At 47.0% G+C, this 19977-nt stretch overlaps 2 protein-coding genes across 7 annotated transcripts in view; one reads left to right on the top strand and one right to left on the bottom strand.

The window, feature by feature from the left end:
- The window catches only part of ACOX1 (acyl-CoA oxidase 1), a 30818-nt gene extending 23945 nt beyond the window's left edge, over positions 1-6873 (bottom strand). For both annotated transcript variants that reach the window (XM_074971868.1, XM_074971869.1), the window contains exons 1-2: positions 6651-6873; positions 5551-5710 (exon numbers count right to left, since the gene is read on the bottom strand). In XM_074971868.1, the coding sequence (XP_074827969.1) occupies positions 5551-5710; positions 6651-6759 (269 nt within the window). In that variant the 5' untranslated portion in view covers positions 6760-6873. The remainder of the gene's footprint in view (positions 1-5550; positions 5711-6650) is intronic.
- TEN1 (TEN1 subunit of CST complex) lies at positions 6723-19576 on the top strand. Of its 5 annotated transcripts, none has more exons than XM_074971872.1 (5): positions 6724-6956; positions 12913-12965; positions 16115-16299; positions 16441-16598; positions 18543-19576. In XM_074971872.1, the coding sequence occupies exons 3-5, from the start codon at positions 16211-16213 to the stop codon at positions 18677-18679; spliced, it is 384 nt and encodes a 127-aa protein (XP_074827973.1). In that variant the 5' UTR covers positions 6724-6956; positions 12913-12965; positions 16115-16210; the 3' UTR covers positions 18680-19576. The 5 variants fall into 5 exon arrangements, with proteins under 5 accessions (XP_074827975.1, XP_074827973.1, XP_074827974.1 ...); XM_074971870.1 differs by lacking the exon at positions 6724-6956 and adding an exon at positions 8632-8734; XM_074971871.1 differs by lacking the exon at positions 6724-6956 and adding an exon at positions 8728-8790.
- Positions 19577-19977: the final 401 nt, after the last annotated feature.

Raw genomic sequence — 19977 nt, forward strand, 5'->3', positions numbered from 1 at the left:
ACCAAATTTAGTGCAAAGACTATATTTATTTGCAAGTCAACATTGAATCAGAAGAGTAGACCTGGAAGGGACCTCGAGAAGTCATCTAGTCTAGTCCCCTGCACTCAAGGCAGCACCAATAACTAGACCATAACTTGACAGGTGTTTGTCTAACCTGTTCTTAAAAACTGCCAATAACAGAGATTCCACAACCTCCCTAAGCAATTTGTTCCAGTGTTTAACTACCCTGACACTTAGGAAGTTTTTCCTAATGTACAACTCAAACCTCCCTTGCTGCAATTTAAACCCATTGCTTCTTGTCCTATTCTCAGAGGTTAATTAAAACAATTTTTTACTCTCATAGGTCATGTTTTCTAGACCTTTAATCATTTTTGTTGCTCTCCTTGCGGACAAATTGGAGAAAGTCAAATCTTTTCTGAAATGTGATATCCAGAACTGGACACAATACTCGAGCTGAGGCCTTATCAGCAGAGAGTAGAGAGGAAGAATTACTTCTCCTGTGTCGCTTAAAACACTCCTGCTGATACATCCCAGAATGTTTACTTTTTTTGCAACGGTGTTACACTGTTGACTCATATTTAGCTATCTATGCACTATAACGCCCCAGATCCTTTTCTGCAGTACTCCTTCCTAAGCAGTCATTTCCCTTTTTGTATGCATGCAACTGATTGTTCCTTCTTAAGTGGAGTACTTTGTATTTGTCCTATTGAATTTCATTCTATTTACATCACACCATTTATCCAATTTGTCCAGATCATTTTGAATTTCAATTGTATCCTCTAAAACACTTGCATTCCCTCCAAGCTTGGGAACATCTGCAAACTTTATAAGTGTACTCTCTATGTCATTATCCAAATCATTTAAGAAGACGTCGAACAGAACCGGACCCCACTCAATATGCTCTTCCAGCTTGACTGTGAACCACTGATAACTACTCTTTGGGAATGGTTTTCCAGCCAGTTATGCACCCACCTTATAGTAGCTCCATATAGGCTAGTTTTCCCTAGTTTGTTTATGAGAGAGTCATGAGAGACAGTATCAAAAGCCTTACTAAAGTCAGGATAATACCACATCTACCACTTCCTCCTCAGTAACAAGGCTTGTTACCCTGTCAGTGGTTACCAAACAATAAAAGTAAAGCTTTCTCTAGGAAAATAACTAAAATGTATAAGCGCAAAAAACAATTTAAATCAAGGTTTCCTGCTTGCTGATCTAAATCATGAATAAACTGGGCGAAGTTATTTTTATTCCAATCAATGCACCTGGTTCTATGGGTATGCCTACACTGCAATGTAAGCCTGTGCTTTAGCCTGGGTTTAAGCCTAAGCCCCCCCTCCCCTTGCATCTACACTACAATTGTGCTAACCCAGGGCTCAGAACTAGGGTCCCAGGACCCTGCAGGGCTGGAGGGTGCGAGCTCGAGTTAAGCTGGGACCCAGGGTATGAGCCCTATTGCTTTGCAGCATAGACGCTACACTGCTTGACTCGGGTCCCGGGAGTTGGCTGGAAGTATCCCACAATTCCATGGAGCAACTTCCTTAATCCTCTATCTCAACAATCTGGAATCCAGATTGAAAATGGAAGCCGTCCCGCTCTGTAAACGGCTCAGGTCAGTGTTAACCCAGTCTCTTCTGATCACCGATCTGCAAGCACACTATCAGTGAGCCTCCTGGGTTTGCAATGGAGAGAGAACCATCAAACCTTGTGCAAAGCCAGCTGCTTCCTGGCAATGTGCAGAGAGGGGAGTAAAGTTTTCCCACAGTGCGCTACCACCCTAGAGCTAGAGCAGCCACATTTCTGGGGGTGGGGGAGGCTAGGGATGCTGGGATATGGTTACTTTGACTTGGGTCTGCACACTGCAGTGTGGATGCCAGAGCTCTAGGTTCAAACCTGGATTAGAAAAGTCTTAACATAGGGTTAAAATACAATGTAAACACTCAAGCCCAGGGTTCCCTAACACAGGGCAGTTGACTCAGTTCCACTAATCCTGGGCATTCAAGTTTGATTCCTGAACGGGGTCTCACTCTCCATATTGAATGTATGCAGTGTAGTTGTAGCCATGTTGGTGCCAGAATGTCCAGAGACACTATACAGGTCTGGAAATGCACTCTCCATTCTCTGATTCCCCAAAGGGGTTTAATACTCTCTAAGACTTAAAAAAAGATGTTCATTAAGCATGTTTGGAAGTATTTTCCAATTGATTGTTAGCCAATCAGTTCTTCCCACCTTCCCAGTGTGATGATGAAGGTAGTTCAACAAGGGGTAGTCACATACCAAACTCCCAAGTTCAAAGTTCTGTCATTTTTTTGTTTTTTAAAAAGTTCCTGAAGGATACATAAGCTACTGAAAGGAATTTGCTCAAATTTTCAAAAACAATTCCCCTGTAGACAGAAAATTTCAACCAAAAAGCTGAATTTTTTTTAGAACATTTAGTGTGTGAAAACAAGGTTTGTTACAAAAATATTTCAACTTCCATAACTGAGAGTCTGACTAGTAACCATAGTAAAAACTTTGCACTTAGCTTTTGTCTATGTGGGGAAGCTCTTACAAAATAAGTTAAGGTGTGAACTGAAAGCACAACAGCTATTTCACTAACTCCCTGCGTGGATAATCCCTTAGATAAAGCACCACAAACTATTTCCAGAATGTTAGTGAAGCCTCACAATGCCCCTGTTGAAGTATTATTCCCATTTGACAGATCAGGAAAATGAAGTAACAAGTGAAAAGTTGCCCAAAGTTATGTAGCAATTCAGTAACAGAATCTTATGCTACTAGCCCTTGTACATAACTTAGGTACATGACAAATGGAGGATACTCAAAAAACAAACACTGAACTCTAGCCAGAAATCAGCTGAGCAATTACTGGACTTTGTTATATTTTGCCTCAAGTATAGTTACATATTATCTTTGATTACGGAGGTGGAGGGAGGGGAGGGAGGAGGAGACAATGACTTTTGCTCAGCACAAATTTCAGCATCTGCTCCCATTTTGTCAGTTGTAAAGCAAGTGAAATCGTCCCCTTAATTTCTTCTGTATATTAACTCAATGCCAAAATCCTCCTGTATATTAGTAGAATATTATGTTAAACAATTTAAATGCTAAGAGTATCTGGAAACTCAGTTACAGTTTCCACATAAATCCCTACTTCATATACACATAAATATAGTATTGTACTTTGTTACTGCATATGCTAAGTTTTCTGCATTAATTATGTGTGACATATGAAGAAGCTAAGGCTGTTGCCAGAACAAAAACTTTGGACTTCCTGAACTTTGCAGTTAGAGACTGATCCGCAACCCATTTGAATTTATGGTCTACTGACTTCAGTGGAATTTAGATCCAGTCCTACATTATCATCCATAACACCACAACAACATAGGATTGTTAGTGCAAACACCACCACCACTCTGAATTTCCTCATTAGAAGAATTATAATGTTTTGTACAATTCAGAAAATATACAAAGAGGGCTACCTAACAAGAGAGAAGATAGGAACTAGTATGTACAAATATCTGAATTATATTTCATATATAAAATACTAAATACTCTTATTCATTTATGTTTGAGTAATTCACTGGACCCCAAATACATCTATAAATCCAAGTCTGTACATTAAAGATCAAATGTATCCTGTTACACATGTAGCTGAGAACACTCCTTCAATTACTGTAAAAATAGTTTTATCAGCTGTTCCCGATATACAGTATTTACACTGCAAAAATCATGAAAATTTGCTACCCAAGGGCACAAGATCTACTTGCCTATTTTTTCCATAAGAATAATTGAGAAGTGATAGTATTTTACTTCTCCATAAAAAAAAAAAAGACAAGTGAATTAGAGTTTGCCATACAGTATCTGTAATTTTCTAATCAACAATGAATTTGAATATACATTAAAAAAGATATATTCAGTGTTGAAAGAGCACTTCCAAAAGAATCACTTTCCAGAACAGCTATGTCAAGAGATTTAGAGTCCCCTGATTTATCTTGGGAACTACAACCATTTTTGATGGGACAGTGAATCTTAACAAATTTGGCCTATCTGTCCAATCCAGCATTTCCATGGATTTCAATAGGAGTTGGACTGAGCCTTTAGTGGGTACAATCAGATGCATACTTTTTATTTACAGGTTTCAGAGTAACAGCCGTGTTAGTCTGTATTCGTAAAAAGAAAAAGGTACCCTCATGCCTTTGCACCTAGGTATCCAGCTTTGCAGTCACTACTTGAAGGAGTTAACTGAAAGTTAATTGATTTCTCAACTAAGTTTCTTAAACTGTGTCAAAGGTGCTTAACCATATTCAGGGCTAAGTTCATGGCAAGTTAGACTCTGTCTAATTCAGTTTTCAAAGACTTTTCCCCCCCAACTTTGGTAAATGCAAAAAATATAAGAGATCAGCTAAACGAAAGGTCAGACTTTAATTCTTTGGGCTAAAAGGAAACATTTCAAACCCAAAGGTTGTTTTGTCTGAAAATTGTCTTAGAACCTCTTCAACAATGACAATACAATAGCTCTATTCAGGGGTGAAAGTAACTGAGGACACTTACCAGTATGCAGCCGGGGCGGCTCTGGCCCCCGGAAGGAGTGGGGCTGGGGGGGTCAGCATCCCCCAGCCAGCCCTTCCAGGCCGCCTGGCCCGTGCCGATTTATCGGGCCTGGGGCTCCGGACACCACTGTTGCAGTAGCAGCAGCAGTGTCTGGAGCCCTGGGCCCTTTTAAATCGCCAGTCCCAGGGCAGCTGCACCCTTTGCTCCCCCCACCCCCGTTGATGGCCAGGAGGGGGGCAAAAGGGGCAGGGATGTTAAACTGCTGCAGGGTCCTTTGCTGCGGCAGTGTCTTAACATTGCTGCACCCCCCCCCCCCATCGGCATCCCCACCAATGGGGGGGGGGAGGGGGAAGGGGCAGCAACGTTAACGTGCTGCCGTGGCAGCACTTTAAGGACAGTCGTTTGCCGCAGCAGCACTTTGAGAATCCTTGCTGCTCCTTCCCCAGCCCCTGTCGGCGGCCCTGCTGGTATGGACCCTACCAGCAGGGCCGCCGACAGGGGAGGCAGGAACATTAAAGCGCTGCCGTGGGTATGGGCCGGTGCGGGTTCTTACCGATACATATTACCGGCCCATACCGGCTCACTTTCACCCCTGGCTCTATTTAAAGTGAAGTAATCAGCTTCATAGAAGTACATTAAAGACAGTGGTCTCATTTTCCCCATTAATTAAAACAGTCAAAATAGTTAATTCCTTATGGTTAATTTAGAATGACTAAGAGCCAGATTTTCAGCTTAAGGGAAATTTTTACTATCTTTGGCATTACAGAAGATTTTATCATTGCTAGGTTTATAATAAAGCAGTCTGATGAAAAGGACACTGTAGTCAATAGATTTGATCCCTAGAGAATTAGGGCTTGCGTCAAAGATCACTGAAGTCAAGACATGGGGGCTTTGGCTCAGGTTCTTAGTTTGCTTTACAAAACTGAAGGAAAAAAAAAGATCTGATTTCATTGATGATGCAGAAGAATTTTCTTCTACAATCTGCTTTGCATCAGAGTCAGGTACCTTTTAAACCAGTAGATTTCATCAGGATCTGCAATCCCATACTCTCTTAGCTTCATCACCATCAGGGCGCTCTTCCTGATGGCCATCTCATAGCGCTGGCTGCGGGAGAGGAAATTCAAATCCTCATGCTGGAAGTCTGGATCATTCAGAACTAAGGCTTCTGAAGGCACAATGGAAGAACAGAAAAGGAATTAAGGGTCAAGAGAGCACGACAGTCATCCCATGAGGAAGAGTAAAATTATAAGGATTGTTATGCCCAGCCCTGAAATACTAAAATCTGAAGCAAGTTCAGGTGCATCTGCTAGTCAAAATACTTCTTGCCGTGGATCATTTTCACATTAAGTGTATGTTCAAGCACCTTTTAGTCAGTAATTCACTGGTATGGCACCACTGGGCACAAAGGTGCTCATATGGTTCCCGTTATTATAGTACTGAGTGCCTTCCAATCTTTAGTGTACCTAGTCTTGTAACACCCCTGTTAAGTAGAGAAGTGCTACATTAGCCACATTTTACGAGTGGGGAACTGAGGCACAGAGAGGCTAAATGTCTTGCTCAAGGTCACGCAGGAAGTCTGTGGCAGAACAAGGAAACAAACCCATGCCTAAGCTAGTGCCCTAACCACTGGACTATCCTTTCCCACAGTCCCATATGGGGCCCCCAGGTATAAGGTGGGGGACGGGAAGCAATATCAACCACATACCTATGAGCGCCTTCCCTTATCTAGGGACAGAAGCTGGAGGATTTCCCCACATGTGGTGTCCAACTTACCCGGCGGGGAGAAGGGCAATACTACCGACCCGCCAGTTGAGCTCCCCGGGATAGCACACACCCAGGAATGGGAGCTCCCCAGGGGGGTCTCAGAGTGGGCACGGGGGAAGTACCCCAACGTGAGGAGGGGGGGGGTCCCCTCAGAGCCCGTGGGGGAGGGGCTCCGTCCCGTGAGGAGGAGGAGGAGGAGGGGGGGGTCCCCTCAGAGCCCGTGGGGGAGGGGCTCCGTCCCGTGAGGAGGAGGAGGGGGGGGGGGGTCCCCTCAGAGCCCGTGGGGGAGGGGCTCCGTCCCGTGAGGAGGAGGAGGAGGAGGGGCGAGCTCAAGCTCTCACCAATCTCCCTGCGGCGCCGGGTCCGCTCGGCGCCCCCATCCAGAATGTGGGTGAGGAGCTCGGGGTTGAAGGAGGCCGAGTCACGCTCCCTGCGCAGATCCTTGTTCATGGCGACGGCAACTCCCCAACTCCGTGACCCCCCTACTCCTCCTCCTCCCGGTCTCGCACAGCCTGACTGAGCAGCAACGCCGACAGCAGCCGGGCAGCAGCGAGCCGCGCTCCCGACCCCGCCCACTAGCGTGCGACATGGAAGGGCGGCGACCCGGAGAGAAAGCGATTGGCGCGCGGCTCCGTCACTCACCACAGGCAAGGCACTTCCCCCTCCGCCCTGCGTCAGGCGCGCGCATGCGCATGGGCCTGTGTCGGGGCTCGGTGGCTGCGTTGTAGCCTAGCGCTTTGCAGGGGGCGGGGCCGGGGTTCATTCGCTGGTGCCGGCACCGTCAGTGGTGTGATCTGCCCCAGCAGGTCCTGCACCCGAGCGGAAGCTGCAAAGGTGGAGTGGGCGCTGGCCAAATAGCCAGTCAGGCGGTGCTTAATGTGTGCCAGGCCTGGGCCCCCGCCCTGGGTTTGCTGTGTCGGTTATGAAAGTAAAAAACATTGCTTGAGCTGCGGCACCTCTTTCATTACAAATTAAGGACTGGAACTGGGGGACCACGTTGACAACCCTTGAGGGGAACACTACAGATCCGGGAAAGGTTGAGGCGGGGAGCCATTGTGCTCAGGAGGGGGAAGAGCAACAGGTTAAGAGGCTGTGTCTTAAAACACAAGGGGAAAAAACTAGACCCTAAATCTGATCATCTACATTGTGAAGGAACTAGCTGCCATGGCAGGAATGGATAGCATTGACAAATAGACACAAGTGACATGCAGAGTTACAGCCTGATCAGATTGCTGGATATACCTCCAAAAGGCCCCTGAGGTTCTTGTGGTTTTGAACTTTGGTATCAGTTGCATAATATGCCATGCGAGTTTTTGTTGTTGTTGAAATCACAATCAGTCCCACACTGCATATGCAACGGGTGGAACTAAATGCATTGCAACAAGTAACTATTTCAGGGCTCTGTGATGCAGTTCGTGCAGTCAGGTTAATTAATTGCAAAGAACAGTGACAATTTAGGGCTCTAGCAGGGCATTAGCTGTGCAATGACAGCAGGATACTACTGGAGATCCCATGCACACCTTGAGAGGCACAGCAGTAAATCAAAACAGAAACATAAACTTGCAGGGCTTTATGCACCACAGCTATAGCATTCTATTATTAATTGCACATTTGTTATTTAAGATATTGCAAATAGGTCTGGGCGCTATTATGCTAGGCACTGCAATGCAAATAAACTAATTTGATCAAAAGCATTCTTAAGCTGATTTAAGAGTGTTCACACCAAAAACTGCATCGATTTAACTAAATCAATTTTCAAACTAAATTAGATAAATGGGCATTCAAGCTGACCATAAATTAGTCCACTGCCAGTAGCATCACAGCTGGAAATATAATCCAGGTGGTGTTCCCAGTTGCCTGCCCTATCCACCAAACTGGTACCTCTCCACGAAGATTATTTCACAATTTAATTTTAAAATCAACACAAATAAAATATATCTGGTGAAACGGACGAAGTGCAGCCCATTAGCTTCATAACATCGTATAGGTACTAAACATATTACTAGCCTAGATTTCTCCATTTCAGATGCATATCTAGTCTCCTACCTTCAGGAACTGTGATTGCCCCCTGTCCTATGCACCTGTGTAATAAAATGTTCAGAAATATGTGGGAAGGAGCCAGTAACTATTAAAGCCTTAGATTACAACACATCATTGGTACAAAGCAGAGGGAGTAATTAAGGGAGACAGATATTCTTTAAATAGCTGCGAGAACCCGCTCCTACACACATTCACTGGCATAAGCTCCTCTGCAAGGCTTTGCATCTGCCACCAGCAAGGGAAGACTGGGCTAAGCTCTTTCTTCTAATCATGTGGCCAGGCGCCTGACCACGTGAGAAGCCAGGGGGAGGAGATTTATTGCAGAGCTCTCCCTAGCTTCCAAGTTCCTGGTGTCTGTGTGTAAGCAAACGTCCCAGGGAGAGAGGTAAGGGACAGTTAGGGTGACCAGATTGCAAAGAGTGAAATATCAGGACACATTGGGTGAGTGGGGAGGGGAAGGGGGGGGGGGGGGAAGAGGAAGAGACAGACACAGGTGCACAGCCCCGACCGGAGCCAGAGGCACACTGGTCCGCCTGGCCCTGTGCTACCAGCGTGCCCCTTCCTGTTGGAAGTGGGCCCATGCTGTGCCACACAGCTCCCCTGCCCAGCGCCCCCTGGATCCACTATGCCCAGAGACCCCCTACAACCCTTCCACCACAAATTCAGAGTGCTGTGCACACACACACCCCACCCAGTACCCCCCTGCCCACAGCCCCACCACAGCTGCCCAGAACCCCACACAGAACCCCCCCCACTCGCTAGTTTCCCAATACACACAGATTTCCCCTTCCGCCCTCCCAGTGCCCTTCCCCACAGCCCCACCACCACAACTAAACAATGCCCCACACAGACCCCCAGTGCCCTGACACACACAAGCCTCCCCCACTGCCCGGCACCCCCCCCACACCTCCCTGACACTCACCGTCACACCCTGCCACCTTCCCTGGTCGTACTCACTGGCCCTGCTGGGAGGTCTCTGGATCCTAGGGTCAGAGCAGCGAGGGGAGCAGCGAGCAGACTCTCCACGTGCTGCACCCAAGCGCGAGCTCCGGAAAAGCACCAATGGAAGCTGCTGGAGTCGCGGAGCGGGGCTTGCAGGTGCCAGCAGCATGCAGACCCCCCCACTCCCCCCCAAGAGCCTGAGGGACCTGCCAGGGGGCGAGGTGGGGAGTCCCAGCGGTGCTTACCTGGGACGGCTCCTGTCCGGGAAGCATCCCACAGGCAGGTCCCTCTGGCTCCGAGGGTCACAGGTCGGGGGGGTTTTCTGCCTGCTGCCGGTGCCTGCAAGCCCCGCCCCTGCAGCACGCAGCAGAGACCCCCTCGCCACCTCTGTGCCTGGGGCTGCACTGCAGGCTCCTGCCGGCGGGCGGGTGCCAGGAGCTGCCCCAGGAAGAAGCGGTGAGCGGTGCCAGTGGCAGCCTGTGATCCTTCTCCACCAGACGGTCCCGATATCAGGACAAAGTGTGTCCCGTCCAATGTAAGGTCGGGACGCGGGACAAGTCCCCTAAAATCAGGACTGTCCCGATAATATTGGGACGTCTGGTCACCCTAGGGACAGTGCATTGTATGACCTCTCCCCCAAGGGTCCCAAGAGAATGAAGGAGGCAAAAAGCCCACAGAGCAAGCCCCAAAGACCCTGAAAGAGAAATCGGAGGCAAAAAGGTGGGGGATAGGGTGCCCCATGCCCCAGCTGTGAGCTAAGGGGAACCCTGTGGAAGGAAGCAGACACGTGACACAAAATGTGAGGGAAGCAGCCCTGCCAGGTTGCATGGTGAGTTAAGCTCCCCTTAGCATAAGTGACTGAGCCCCAGGAGGTAAATGGCTAATGCTCTATAGCCCTGAGCATGAGGTGGCCACCAGGTTTTGGGGAGGAGAGACACTGTTCCTGTAGTGTCTGTAGCACCCCTTGATCCCACTATACACCCTCTCCAGGTCCCCTGAACTCTTTCCAGCTGTCCTTTCCCTCACTGACTTCCCCCATACCCTCCAGTTCCCCCCTTCACATTCTCCTCGTTCCATCTCTCACTCTTTGCTTCCCTCCTCCCCCAGTCAGTTGTTGCTGCTTAGGGCTGCCAACTTTCTAATTGCACAAAACTGAACACCCTGGCCCCACACCTGCCCAGTCCCTTCTGTAAGGCCCTGCCTGCCCCACTCACTTCAGCCCTCCCTCGTTTTCACTGGGCTGGGGCAGGGCATTGGAGTGTGGGAGGGGGTGAGGGCTCCAGCTGAGGGTGCAGGCTCCAGGGTGGGGCCAGAAATGAGGTGTTCAGGGTGCAGGAGGGGGCTCTGGGCTGGGGCAGGGATGTGGGAGGGGGTGAGGGGTTTGGGGTGGAGAAGGGGGCTCTGGGCTGGGGCAGGGATACAGGAGGGGGTGAGGGCTCCATCTGGGGGTGTGGGCTCTGTGGTTGGGCTGGGGATGAGGGGTTTGGAGTGCGGGAGGGGGCTTAGGGCTGGGGTAGGGGGTTGGGGTGTGGGCTCTGGGAGGGAGTTTGAGTGCGGGGGGGGTTCTGACCTTGGGCAGGGGATCGGGGTGATGGAAGGGGATTGGGAAAGGGATTGGGGCCCAGTCTCTGGCCAGTGCTTACCTCAGGTGGCTCCCGGTCGGTGGCACAGCGGGGCTAAGGCAGGCTCCCAGCCTGCCCTGGCTCTGTACTGCTCCAGGAAGTGGCTGGCATGTCCCGCCCCTAGGCAGAGGATCCAGGTGGTTCTGCACGGTGCCTGCAGGTGCAGCCACCCCCTCCACAGCTCCCATTGGCCGCAGTTCCAGGCCAATGGGAGCTGTGGAGCCGGTGCTGGGGGCGATGGCAGCATGCCTGATCACCCCTGTGTGTAGGGCCCAGATATGCCGGCTGCTTCTGGGAGCGCGTGGAGCCAGGGGAGGCAGGGAGCCTGCCTTAGCCCTGCTGCACCGCCGACTGGACTTTTAATGGCCCGGTCGGTGGTGCTGACCAGAGCTGCCAGGGTCCCTTTTCGACTGGACGTTCCGGTCGAAAACCGTACGCCTGGCAGCCCTAATGCTGCTTCCCGCTGTCCAAATCAGTTTGTGCCTCTCTGCCAAAATTAGTTAGTGCTGCCCTGTAGCCTTTTCAATAGGCCCAGCTGCCGCAATCTTTGTCTCCTCACCAAGGCCTGGAGGGGCTGCGTGGGATGCAGAGACCTTATGTACCCTTCAGGCCTGGGGAGAGGAAGCTGATCGGGAATGGGGTGGGGTGATGGAATCTTTGCTCCCCTTTTCTCCTAGCTATGAGGAGCTTCGCTCCTGCTTCCCACTGTCTCCTGGGGAAGGAGCTCCTGTGCACAACAGTCTGGCGTACTGCGGGGGCCCTGCCAGCAGGAGGTGTGGGTGTGCTAAGTGTGGCATGGGGGAAACTTTGGACAGGGGTATGTTTTAGTCTCTAAGCAAGAGGTGGTGACTCAGGGTGTTGGGGGAGGTCCTGTGGGCTACTTTGAGAGCATCACTGACTTATTTTGACAGCGGGCTTCTGGTTCTCCACTTGGCTGATGATGACACCCTTAAATGGCTGGCACATTGCACATACGCCACTGAGGACATCAGGAAGTGTAGTTTGAAAGGAGAAATTACTACTCCATGTGCTCGGCTCCTGGGATCTAGTGAAGCCAACTAGTGAGCTTCCGTTGATTTTGGACTAGGCCTGTGGGGAGAGATCTTTGCGTATGAAAGCCCTTAAAATGGAGTTAAGGAGCCTAACTCCCATATACATATACTGAAGCAGCAGGAGGTTGCTGATATCACAAGTGTTCCAGCAGTACTTGCCACTTTTTGACAGTCTCTGTCACAGGAGGAAAGAAGGTCGTATGGCTGCAGAACAAGACCGAGAGTTCGGACTCCTGTGTTCGGTTTCTAGGATAAAAATATCTACCACTTATCTGCTGTATAAACATGGGCAGGTCCTTTAACCTCAATTTCCCCATGTGTAAATGAGAGAGGTAAATATTTTTGTCCCTAGAGTGGTGTTGGGAGACTCTTAATGAATGTTTGCAAAAGACTTTGAGATCCCTTTATGGAAGGCAACATTAGTGTAAAGTATTATTATAGCTGAGGTGATACAGGCTCCACCCAGGAAGGTGGCTTTACAATGATTCCTGAAACTTTAATTCCTATAGTAAACCCTAAATAGCCTGATCCAAACATGCCAGAGGTGAGAATAGTAAGGTGCAATTTTCCTGTCTGCTACTTCTGAATCAAGTTTTCTGTAACATGACAGTGAGGGCTACTAAATAATTTCTCCAGGGAAGTGCATGAAGCCCATTTGATTCAATACAGAGGTAAATGTACAATAGGGAACAATCTTGACCAGGACTCCTTCATTTGTAGAACCTATAGGTCAAATTCAGACTGGGTGTAGGTAGGTCTAACTCCATTTATTTTCTGTTTACTACTAAGTTAGAAAATTAGTCAGTATAGCCCTTCAGATTTCAGAATCAAGTTACACAGCCGCGGTAGAAAACATTACTAATCACTAATTTGGAAAGGTGACTTTGTTTAGTGACAGAGTCTCTCAGGATAGGGCCTTACTCATGCCATTTGGTTATCAACTCTAGTGCTGCTAACTCAGAGGAAAAACCATCCACCGCTGGATCGCAAAACAAATTTGGTAAGTTACTTACATGCCAAATCACCAAGGTCTTCTTCCCAATAGATCAACATTAGGAAACCCTTTTAGCCTATTTCCCAATGAATTATTTTTGTTGAAGGATGTGACTAACCCTTCTAACGACCTAAGATAATTGACTGTTTGAGACAGACTGCGTGCAGTTCAAAAAGCTTGCACACTGTGTCTTATGTCTGTATACACCTAGAACTTGAAAGGCTGGGTGAAACCATTAACTGTGGTAGATATATGCACCGTGTTCTATAATCCCAGTTAACAAAAGTAACTTGTTCAATTTTAAAACTATTCTGCAGCAATCTTGATTGGAACCTGTTACAAAAAAAGACACCCACACGTCTGTGACGGTCTTTAAAACACATACACAAGCACATATGCTTTCTTACTAATAGGTACTTAGCTTCAGGATGTGGTCAACTGACTGATTTGGGTCATCACCCAAGAAAAAGTCTGTGTGTTACTTGTCAGAGTTCAGGGTAGATGCACCTGTTTTCACTCACTCTCAGGCTTTCAGCTCCCCTGGCAATCACCTCCGATGGGTGGAAACCCACGTCTCACTGCCTTCTGATCAGGGTACGTCCAAGCTGAACAGTACCCAGCCTTCACAGTGTTATTCCCAGAAAAGCCAGTCTGCTTAAACAGGCCTGCTTGGTTTCTCTTCAAAGATGTTTAACAGGTGTAATGGCTACAGTTATAAGATACCACACAGGACTTCCTATGCAAGCTTACTTTATTCTTAAGGTAAAAAGCACTACAGAGGAAACATTAAAACCAATAAAAGAACCTACACACATGCTAATAAGCTTACTAGAGATCACCCCCCTCCCCCCCGCTGTCTCCAACAAGTGACTGGTGACAACTGGCAAACAAGTCGTTCAGACTCCAATGCGGTCTCTTGTTGTCAAGTTCCTAACAGCCTCGGCTCAGAACTGGCACACTCATGACATGTTTAGTCTACCTTTTGTATAGCTCAGGGGTCTTTGATCTCAGGAGCTGGTAAAATAGCAGACAATTAGCTTCTCTCCCCAGGTCGTAGCTTCAGAAGAATGAATTTGAAGTGGATCACTTGCATGCCCCTCACTGCCCAGGTATTTCCTAGGAAATCCTCTTTCTACGCACTGTCCCAAAAAGTCCTTTGACGTTCCTAACATTTACATTAGTCAAGTCCCCAGAAAAGATACATACAATCCTGCAACACCACAGTTGCATTTTAAATAATACAATAGAACCAAAAGATATTCAACCTAATTCAATAAGGTTTAATTTAATTCAGTAAAGTTTAGCTTAATTCCATAAGGTTTGTCCAGGATATAGTCAGTCTGTCACATTACTTATCACCAGATCTTATCACACACACACACCCAATATGGCTGGAAATGCCTGGAAAATAGAAAGACAGAAGTGCCTATCTGAGATAAGTACTTGATGTCAGAGAGCTTCCACATGGCTGGCCCAGGACCTCAGTCTTCTCCCTTCTCAGTGTCCTCAGCTTTCGGGAAGCTATGTGTTGAAGGAGACAGGCCTATTTTTGCTGTGTGGTCCATCTTGGTTCCTCTTGGAAGTACTGCCATGGACTAATCATTTGGTGACCCATCCTTCTGAAGTTTTGAAAGATTAGCTCAAAGTGAGTCACGCTCTCTCACAACCCAGTCAGGGAACAAAATATGAGCTTTTGTGTTCTTGCAGCTGGAACTGGAATTTTTCCAGTCCCTTTGTGCAACGCATCTTGTCAGACCAGCTTCTGTAAGACAAGGTAACCAGAACTGTTGGTACAGCCACCTTGGGACATACCTTGAACACTCTCTTTAAGTTGCTTTCCATCTGGGGTGCATACTTTTGGCCAGTTTTGCAGTTATGCTTGCTCAAGTTGCAGTCTCTCCATCAACACTCTGCCAGCTGCTGAAAAGTCCCGTTTAAAGTTCATATAATTTATACAAAGACCTTCCATATTCTTTGATGCTCTTTAAGGTTGTTTTAGCAGTCCCTTACACAGTGCAAAGTCACTTCAAGAACTGTGGTTCTCCAGCAGGCCAGAACAGCGTATCCATCTTCCATTTCTGTTCTCCTTGTTTTAACAACAATGGTTGGACCTCAGCACGTAAGGCTGAGCGGAGTCTGTGCATTATTAACCAAACAGTTACATTTTGGATTATTCCACTGGGTGATCAACTGTCCTTATAATTATAAACACACTATTTGACTCGTTTCTTTTTATTTACTGCCTTTTTTTTTAGCACAGGTGTATTTCACAACTTGATAGCATAAGCATGCTTATTTAGCCTTACTGCTTCACTTTATTACTTTAAACCAATAGGAATTCAACCTCTTTCTTTCCCATGAGGCAAATCCTGTTCCTAAAGTTTACAATATTTTGCCCAAAGCTGTATTACTTACAGTTGACTTCCTTTGTACTCGAGGACTGCCTGTTATACCCATTTTAAATTAGAATATTAGAATCCATCAGGTCCCCCATTTTACAGCTAGACGTGGCACATCCTGTACTGTCAGTATTTGATATTATACGATTGATTTTCAGTTCATTAGTTCACAGGGAAAAAGCGCAAGTCTCTTTAGCTGCACCAGCAGTACACCTTTGTGAAAGGCTGGAGCCACTCTGGGTTTCCGCAGACTATGGGATAAATCTCGCGGTTAGAGATTTTAGGGGCTTTTAGTCTGTCAGCTCTCTGGTCTGTCTTTACTAAAAGGTTTTAATACTTGCCTGGGTATTAAATAGCAATAACTCAACTTTGGGGCCTTAGTTACTATGGAGGTTACAGTGTTGTGTACACACACTACCACAATCACCTCTGTATAGGCTCTTCAGGACCCAAGGAATATTCAGAGAGGCAGTGTAATCTAGTGGTTTGATCTCAGGGCTGGGAGCAAGAAGCTCCCAAATCCTTTAATCCAGCTTTTTTGCTCACCCACTGTGTGGCAAATCTTATTCTCTCTGTGCTTCAATTTACCCCCATCTGTGAAATGGGGTGAGTCTGTTCCTGTCTCAGAGCTGTTGTGAGAATTAAAGTTTGTGTGACACTTTGAAGATAGTACTTAGCGATTATTGTTAAACCTCTCAATCGAGAGAAAATCTATTTATACATAAGGCCTTAATGCATCCATTGGGTTTTTTGTAGGTGCATTTTGTGGCCTGTGAAGGTTGACTAACATCCCTTTAAATACCTGGCCAGAATTTTGTCGTCTTGTGGAACGTGCAGCAGCAGCTCTGCAAGATGCTGCCCAGTCCTGGTGTTTTTTATTTTCCTTGGGAGATTAACTCTGGATCAGTCACAGATGGGGAGACACTGCGAACATTTGGCAGGTGAGAGCAGCTTTTTTCAGGCCAACACTACTTTCAACAGTGTCTCTATCACGTCTGTTTCTCCTTTTTTCTTCCTTGCAGCTTCCCAACTTACTTTTTAGGGTCCCTGATGCTGAGTTCACTGAATCGATTGTGTTTCAGGTTATACTGTTACGACGTGGTCCAGTCTGAAGCCATCCTGACAGCCCTGCGCAGTTCAGTCCAGCACCAGGTCTGTGTTTGCACCAAGTTTGTGGAACCGTTCCAAGCCCAACTTGGATCCCTATATGTGGCTCTGGGAGAGACTGAGCAGAGGGATGGTAAGTGCCTCTTTGTTTTCTCCTTATGTGAAAGGAGGAGCTGTCTGTGGCGGGGTGGAGAAAGGAAAAAAACCATGCACCGGTTAGGCCTCTGGCCTCCTTTGCTCTCCCTCTCCACCCAAAGCAACTGTTGTATTAGGTGAAGAAATCATTCAAACTCATTGTGAGACACAGCATGTTTTATGGTTAGAACAGATTCTATTCCCAACTCTGCCACTGACTTCCTGTGTGACCTTGGGCAAATCACGCCACCGCCCCATGCCTCAGTTTCCCCATGTAGAATATCCTTATCCACCTTCATAAAGTACTTTGAGATTGGCGTGTGAAAGATGCTATAGAAATGCCAAATATTATTACTTTTGTGGTTATGATAAAGGACATTTCCTCTCTATAAGATAGCCTTATCTCTGAACCCTGTGATTGCTGCTCTTTGATCGCGCTATGCAGTTAATCAGTTGGTTACAGGAAAACTGGTATACTCGGTGGAGGCTTGGGATGGCCAAGTGCAGCTCAGTGTGTTTGTGTTTCAAAGGCTTAGGAATTGGCAACATTAGAAGACACATTTGATCTTGGAGTGATATCATTTCGCTCATTTAAAGCATAGGTGTTAAAACCAACAAGTGTATTTATAATGAATGTTTTAGCTGAAATGAATTGCGGTGAACCCATGTTATAGGGAGGAAGGTTGGTTTTAAAGTACAGGACTGAAAGTCAGGAGATCTGGGTTCTATTTCTGACTCTGTCATTGACTCATTATGTGACCTTGGGAAAGTCATGCCCCGCCCCGTGCCTCAGTTTCCCCACCTGTAAAATGAGGAGGATAATTATTAGGCTAACAGTGTTGTTGTGAGGACTGATTAGCATATAAAGTGCTTGGAGATCCTCTGAGGGAAAGTGCCACAGAGACAAATTAATATTTTCTGTCCTCATCATTTGGGATTCGCATAGCTCCACAAACAAGACCCGATGCTTGTGCATTGAGCAGCCAACACAGTGAGCAAGGTGCAGTTTCCACACAGCTAAAGCAGCAGGGATGTGTATCTGCACATGTACCCTAGGAAATTAAGGATAATTCCACACCCCCCCCCCATCTTTCTATCCCAACTCTAAATTTTCAATAATTTTCAATAAATTTTCAATAGCCTGTAATTGCCTTTCCTTGTCTGTATTTTGCAAACACACTTAACTCACTATATTGCAACATGCTGTTTATCTTGAGCCACAGCTTAGAAATCTTTGTCTCGTCTCCTTCCCTCAGAGTGTCACAAATACATCCTCACTCCAAGGCATGGAATGTGAGGAGTTAAAGCAATCCGACAAGCTCTGTGATGAAGGGCACCATATATAATTTGCTCTCGTGCCCTGAGGATCATTTCATTTGCATTATAAGATGTAAAAAGCAAATCTTGGCTTGGCTTTACGACTGCCAAGTGAAGCTGAGCGGCTTTGTCCCAGGCAACGCCTTGTAATCATAATGATCAATGATTGGAATTCTTAATTAGTTTGAGACTTGTTACAGACATGATTTCTAACACCGTGCCCTTCTGGATTGCCTTCCAGCTGACTGTCTCCAAGCACAGGCTAAACATGAATGATTTCAGTCTCACAGCACCACAGGGAATTGTTCCCCTTTTGCGGGTGAGGCAGTGAAACAGGGCTAAGACCAGAAAGTCACGCAGCTAGTCAGCGACAGGGCTAGTTTCAGAACCCAGGACTCCTGGCCTGCCACAGCTCCTGCTCTATGGAACAATCTCCCCCTAACTCTCTGCTTCAGTCGCTCTCCGCCTATTTTTGAAGTTCAGCTGAAGGCCTTATTTTCTCCTGCCTCTCTCTCAATTTCTCTTTCAAGTCATAGCATGTATCAGTGGGGGTTCAGTCTTTGCAAAAGATGCTACGTAACACTTCTCCTCTTGAGAAGCTGCACTCATTATTTTATATTTGCAGGTGAGGGGCCTGTGCTGAAGGCTCGGGTGCTGACGTGCGTGGAAGGGATGAATCTGCCCTTGCTGGAGCAGGCAATACGGGAACAGCGGCGATATTTCCAAGAGAGACAGGGGCAGATGGAGAGCAGTGCCTCCTAGCCTTGCTGGGGGAAGGTGTTGCTGGACTGAGTCCAGGTCTCAAATGCATCACCTGCCTTCCGTCCTTCTCTGCACCCCGCTGATCTTTTGCTGTTTTGGCACCATGAGCCCCAGTCCGGTTCTGAGGTTGCTGTCCCTTTCCACGGTGTTTCAGGTTTTTGATGTTCTCCGAACGTGCATTTGCCTTAGGTGTTTTCAGGGGCTCATTTTTATCACTCTTTTCTGTCCCGTCACATCGATGGGGATGACCTGAGAGCCTGTGAAAGTCGGGGATACCAGTGGTTTAAGCGGGTTTGCCCTCACACCTCTGTCAATAAGCCTTAGACCTAACCTGAAATACCCTCCACTATTCCAGTCCTGGGCCCCATGCAGCTCTGCCAGTGCACCTCAGTCCTGATCCTTACAAACTCCCATAGTTCCAGTGCTCAAGCCTGTCTGGAAAAGAGGCTGGGAAGCACGCTGAATTGAATGCAACTTTAAGAAAATGTGCCCAGAGGTCAAGACCAAATCCTCATCCCTCAAGAGCTGAGTCAGGATTTGAACCCAGGTTTCTAGAAACAAGAAAATGGCGCACCCGTTTATTACACTAGTTGGTGCATCTTTGCAGTTAAAGTCAATATCGCAGACTGAGACGAGCATGGACAGTGTCTGTTGACGTCAATGGGAGTTGGGTGCATGCGTTTGAGGAAGGAATTTGACCAAATGAATTCTGAAATATAAAATCATGGTGCCCTGCAGATGGAAGTTAGTCATTTGTTTCCCTCTCCTGCTCTCATCCTGTAAGGGAAAGTCCAATCTTGGGGGTGCTTTCCTTTAAGCAAACCCAAATTGTCTCTGGTTTATTATTGTATTGAACATGTTCTTTGACTGAAGTGTTCATAAATAAAGGAGATGAAAAGAGCATGCAGCCTGGTTCTGTTAGTGATTAAAAACTACATTCTTGTTAAGGGGTGTCAGGGTTCCCTCCCCACTCTGAACTCTAGGGTACAGATGTGGGGACCCGCATGAAAGACCCCCTAAGCTTATTCTTACCAGCTTAGGTTAAAAACTTCCCCAAGGTACAAACTTTGCCTTGGCCTTGAACAGTATGCTGCCACCACCAAGTGCTTTAACAAAGAACAGGGAAAGGACCACTTGGAGTCCTATTCCCCCAAAATATCCCCCCAAGCCGTACACCCCCTTCCCTGGGGAAGGCTTGATAATAATATCCTCACCAATTGGTACAGGTGAACACAGACCCAAACCCTTGGATATTAAGAACAATGAAAAATCAATCAGGTTCTTAAAAGAAGAATTTT

Source organism: Natator depressus, chromosome 14, assembly GCF_965152275.1.
Source record: "Natator depressus isolate rNatDep1 chromosome 14, rNatDep2.hap1, whole genome shotgun sequence".
Lineage (NCBI taxonomy): Eukaryota > Metazoa > Chordata > Testudines > Cheloniidae > Natator > Natator depressus.

What these genes read in the sequence shown, in the direction of transcription:
- TEN1 (XM_074971874.1), top strand. Translation starts at nt 16,211, where the DNA reads ATGCTGCCCAGTCCTGGTGTTTTTTATTTTCCTTGGGAGATTAACTCT. An exon ending in ACACTGCGAACATTTGGCAG is followed by an intron (nt 16,300 to 16,440) that starts GTGAGAGCAGCT and finishes ATTGTGTTTCAG; the next exon opens with GTTATACTGTTACGACGTGG. An exon ending in AGAGACTGAGCAGAGGGATG is followed by an intron (nt 16,599 to 18,542) that starts GTAAGTGCCTCT and finishes TTATATTTGCAG; the next exon opens with GTGAGGGGCCTGTGCTGAAG.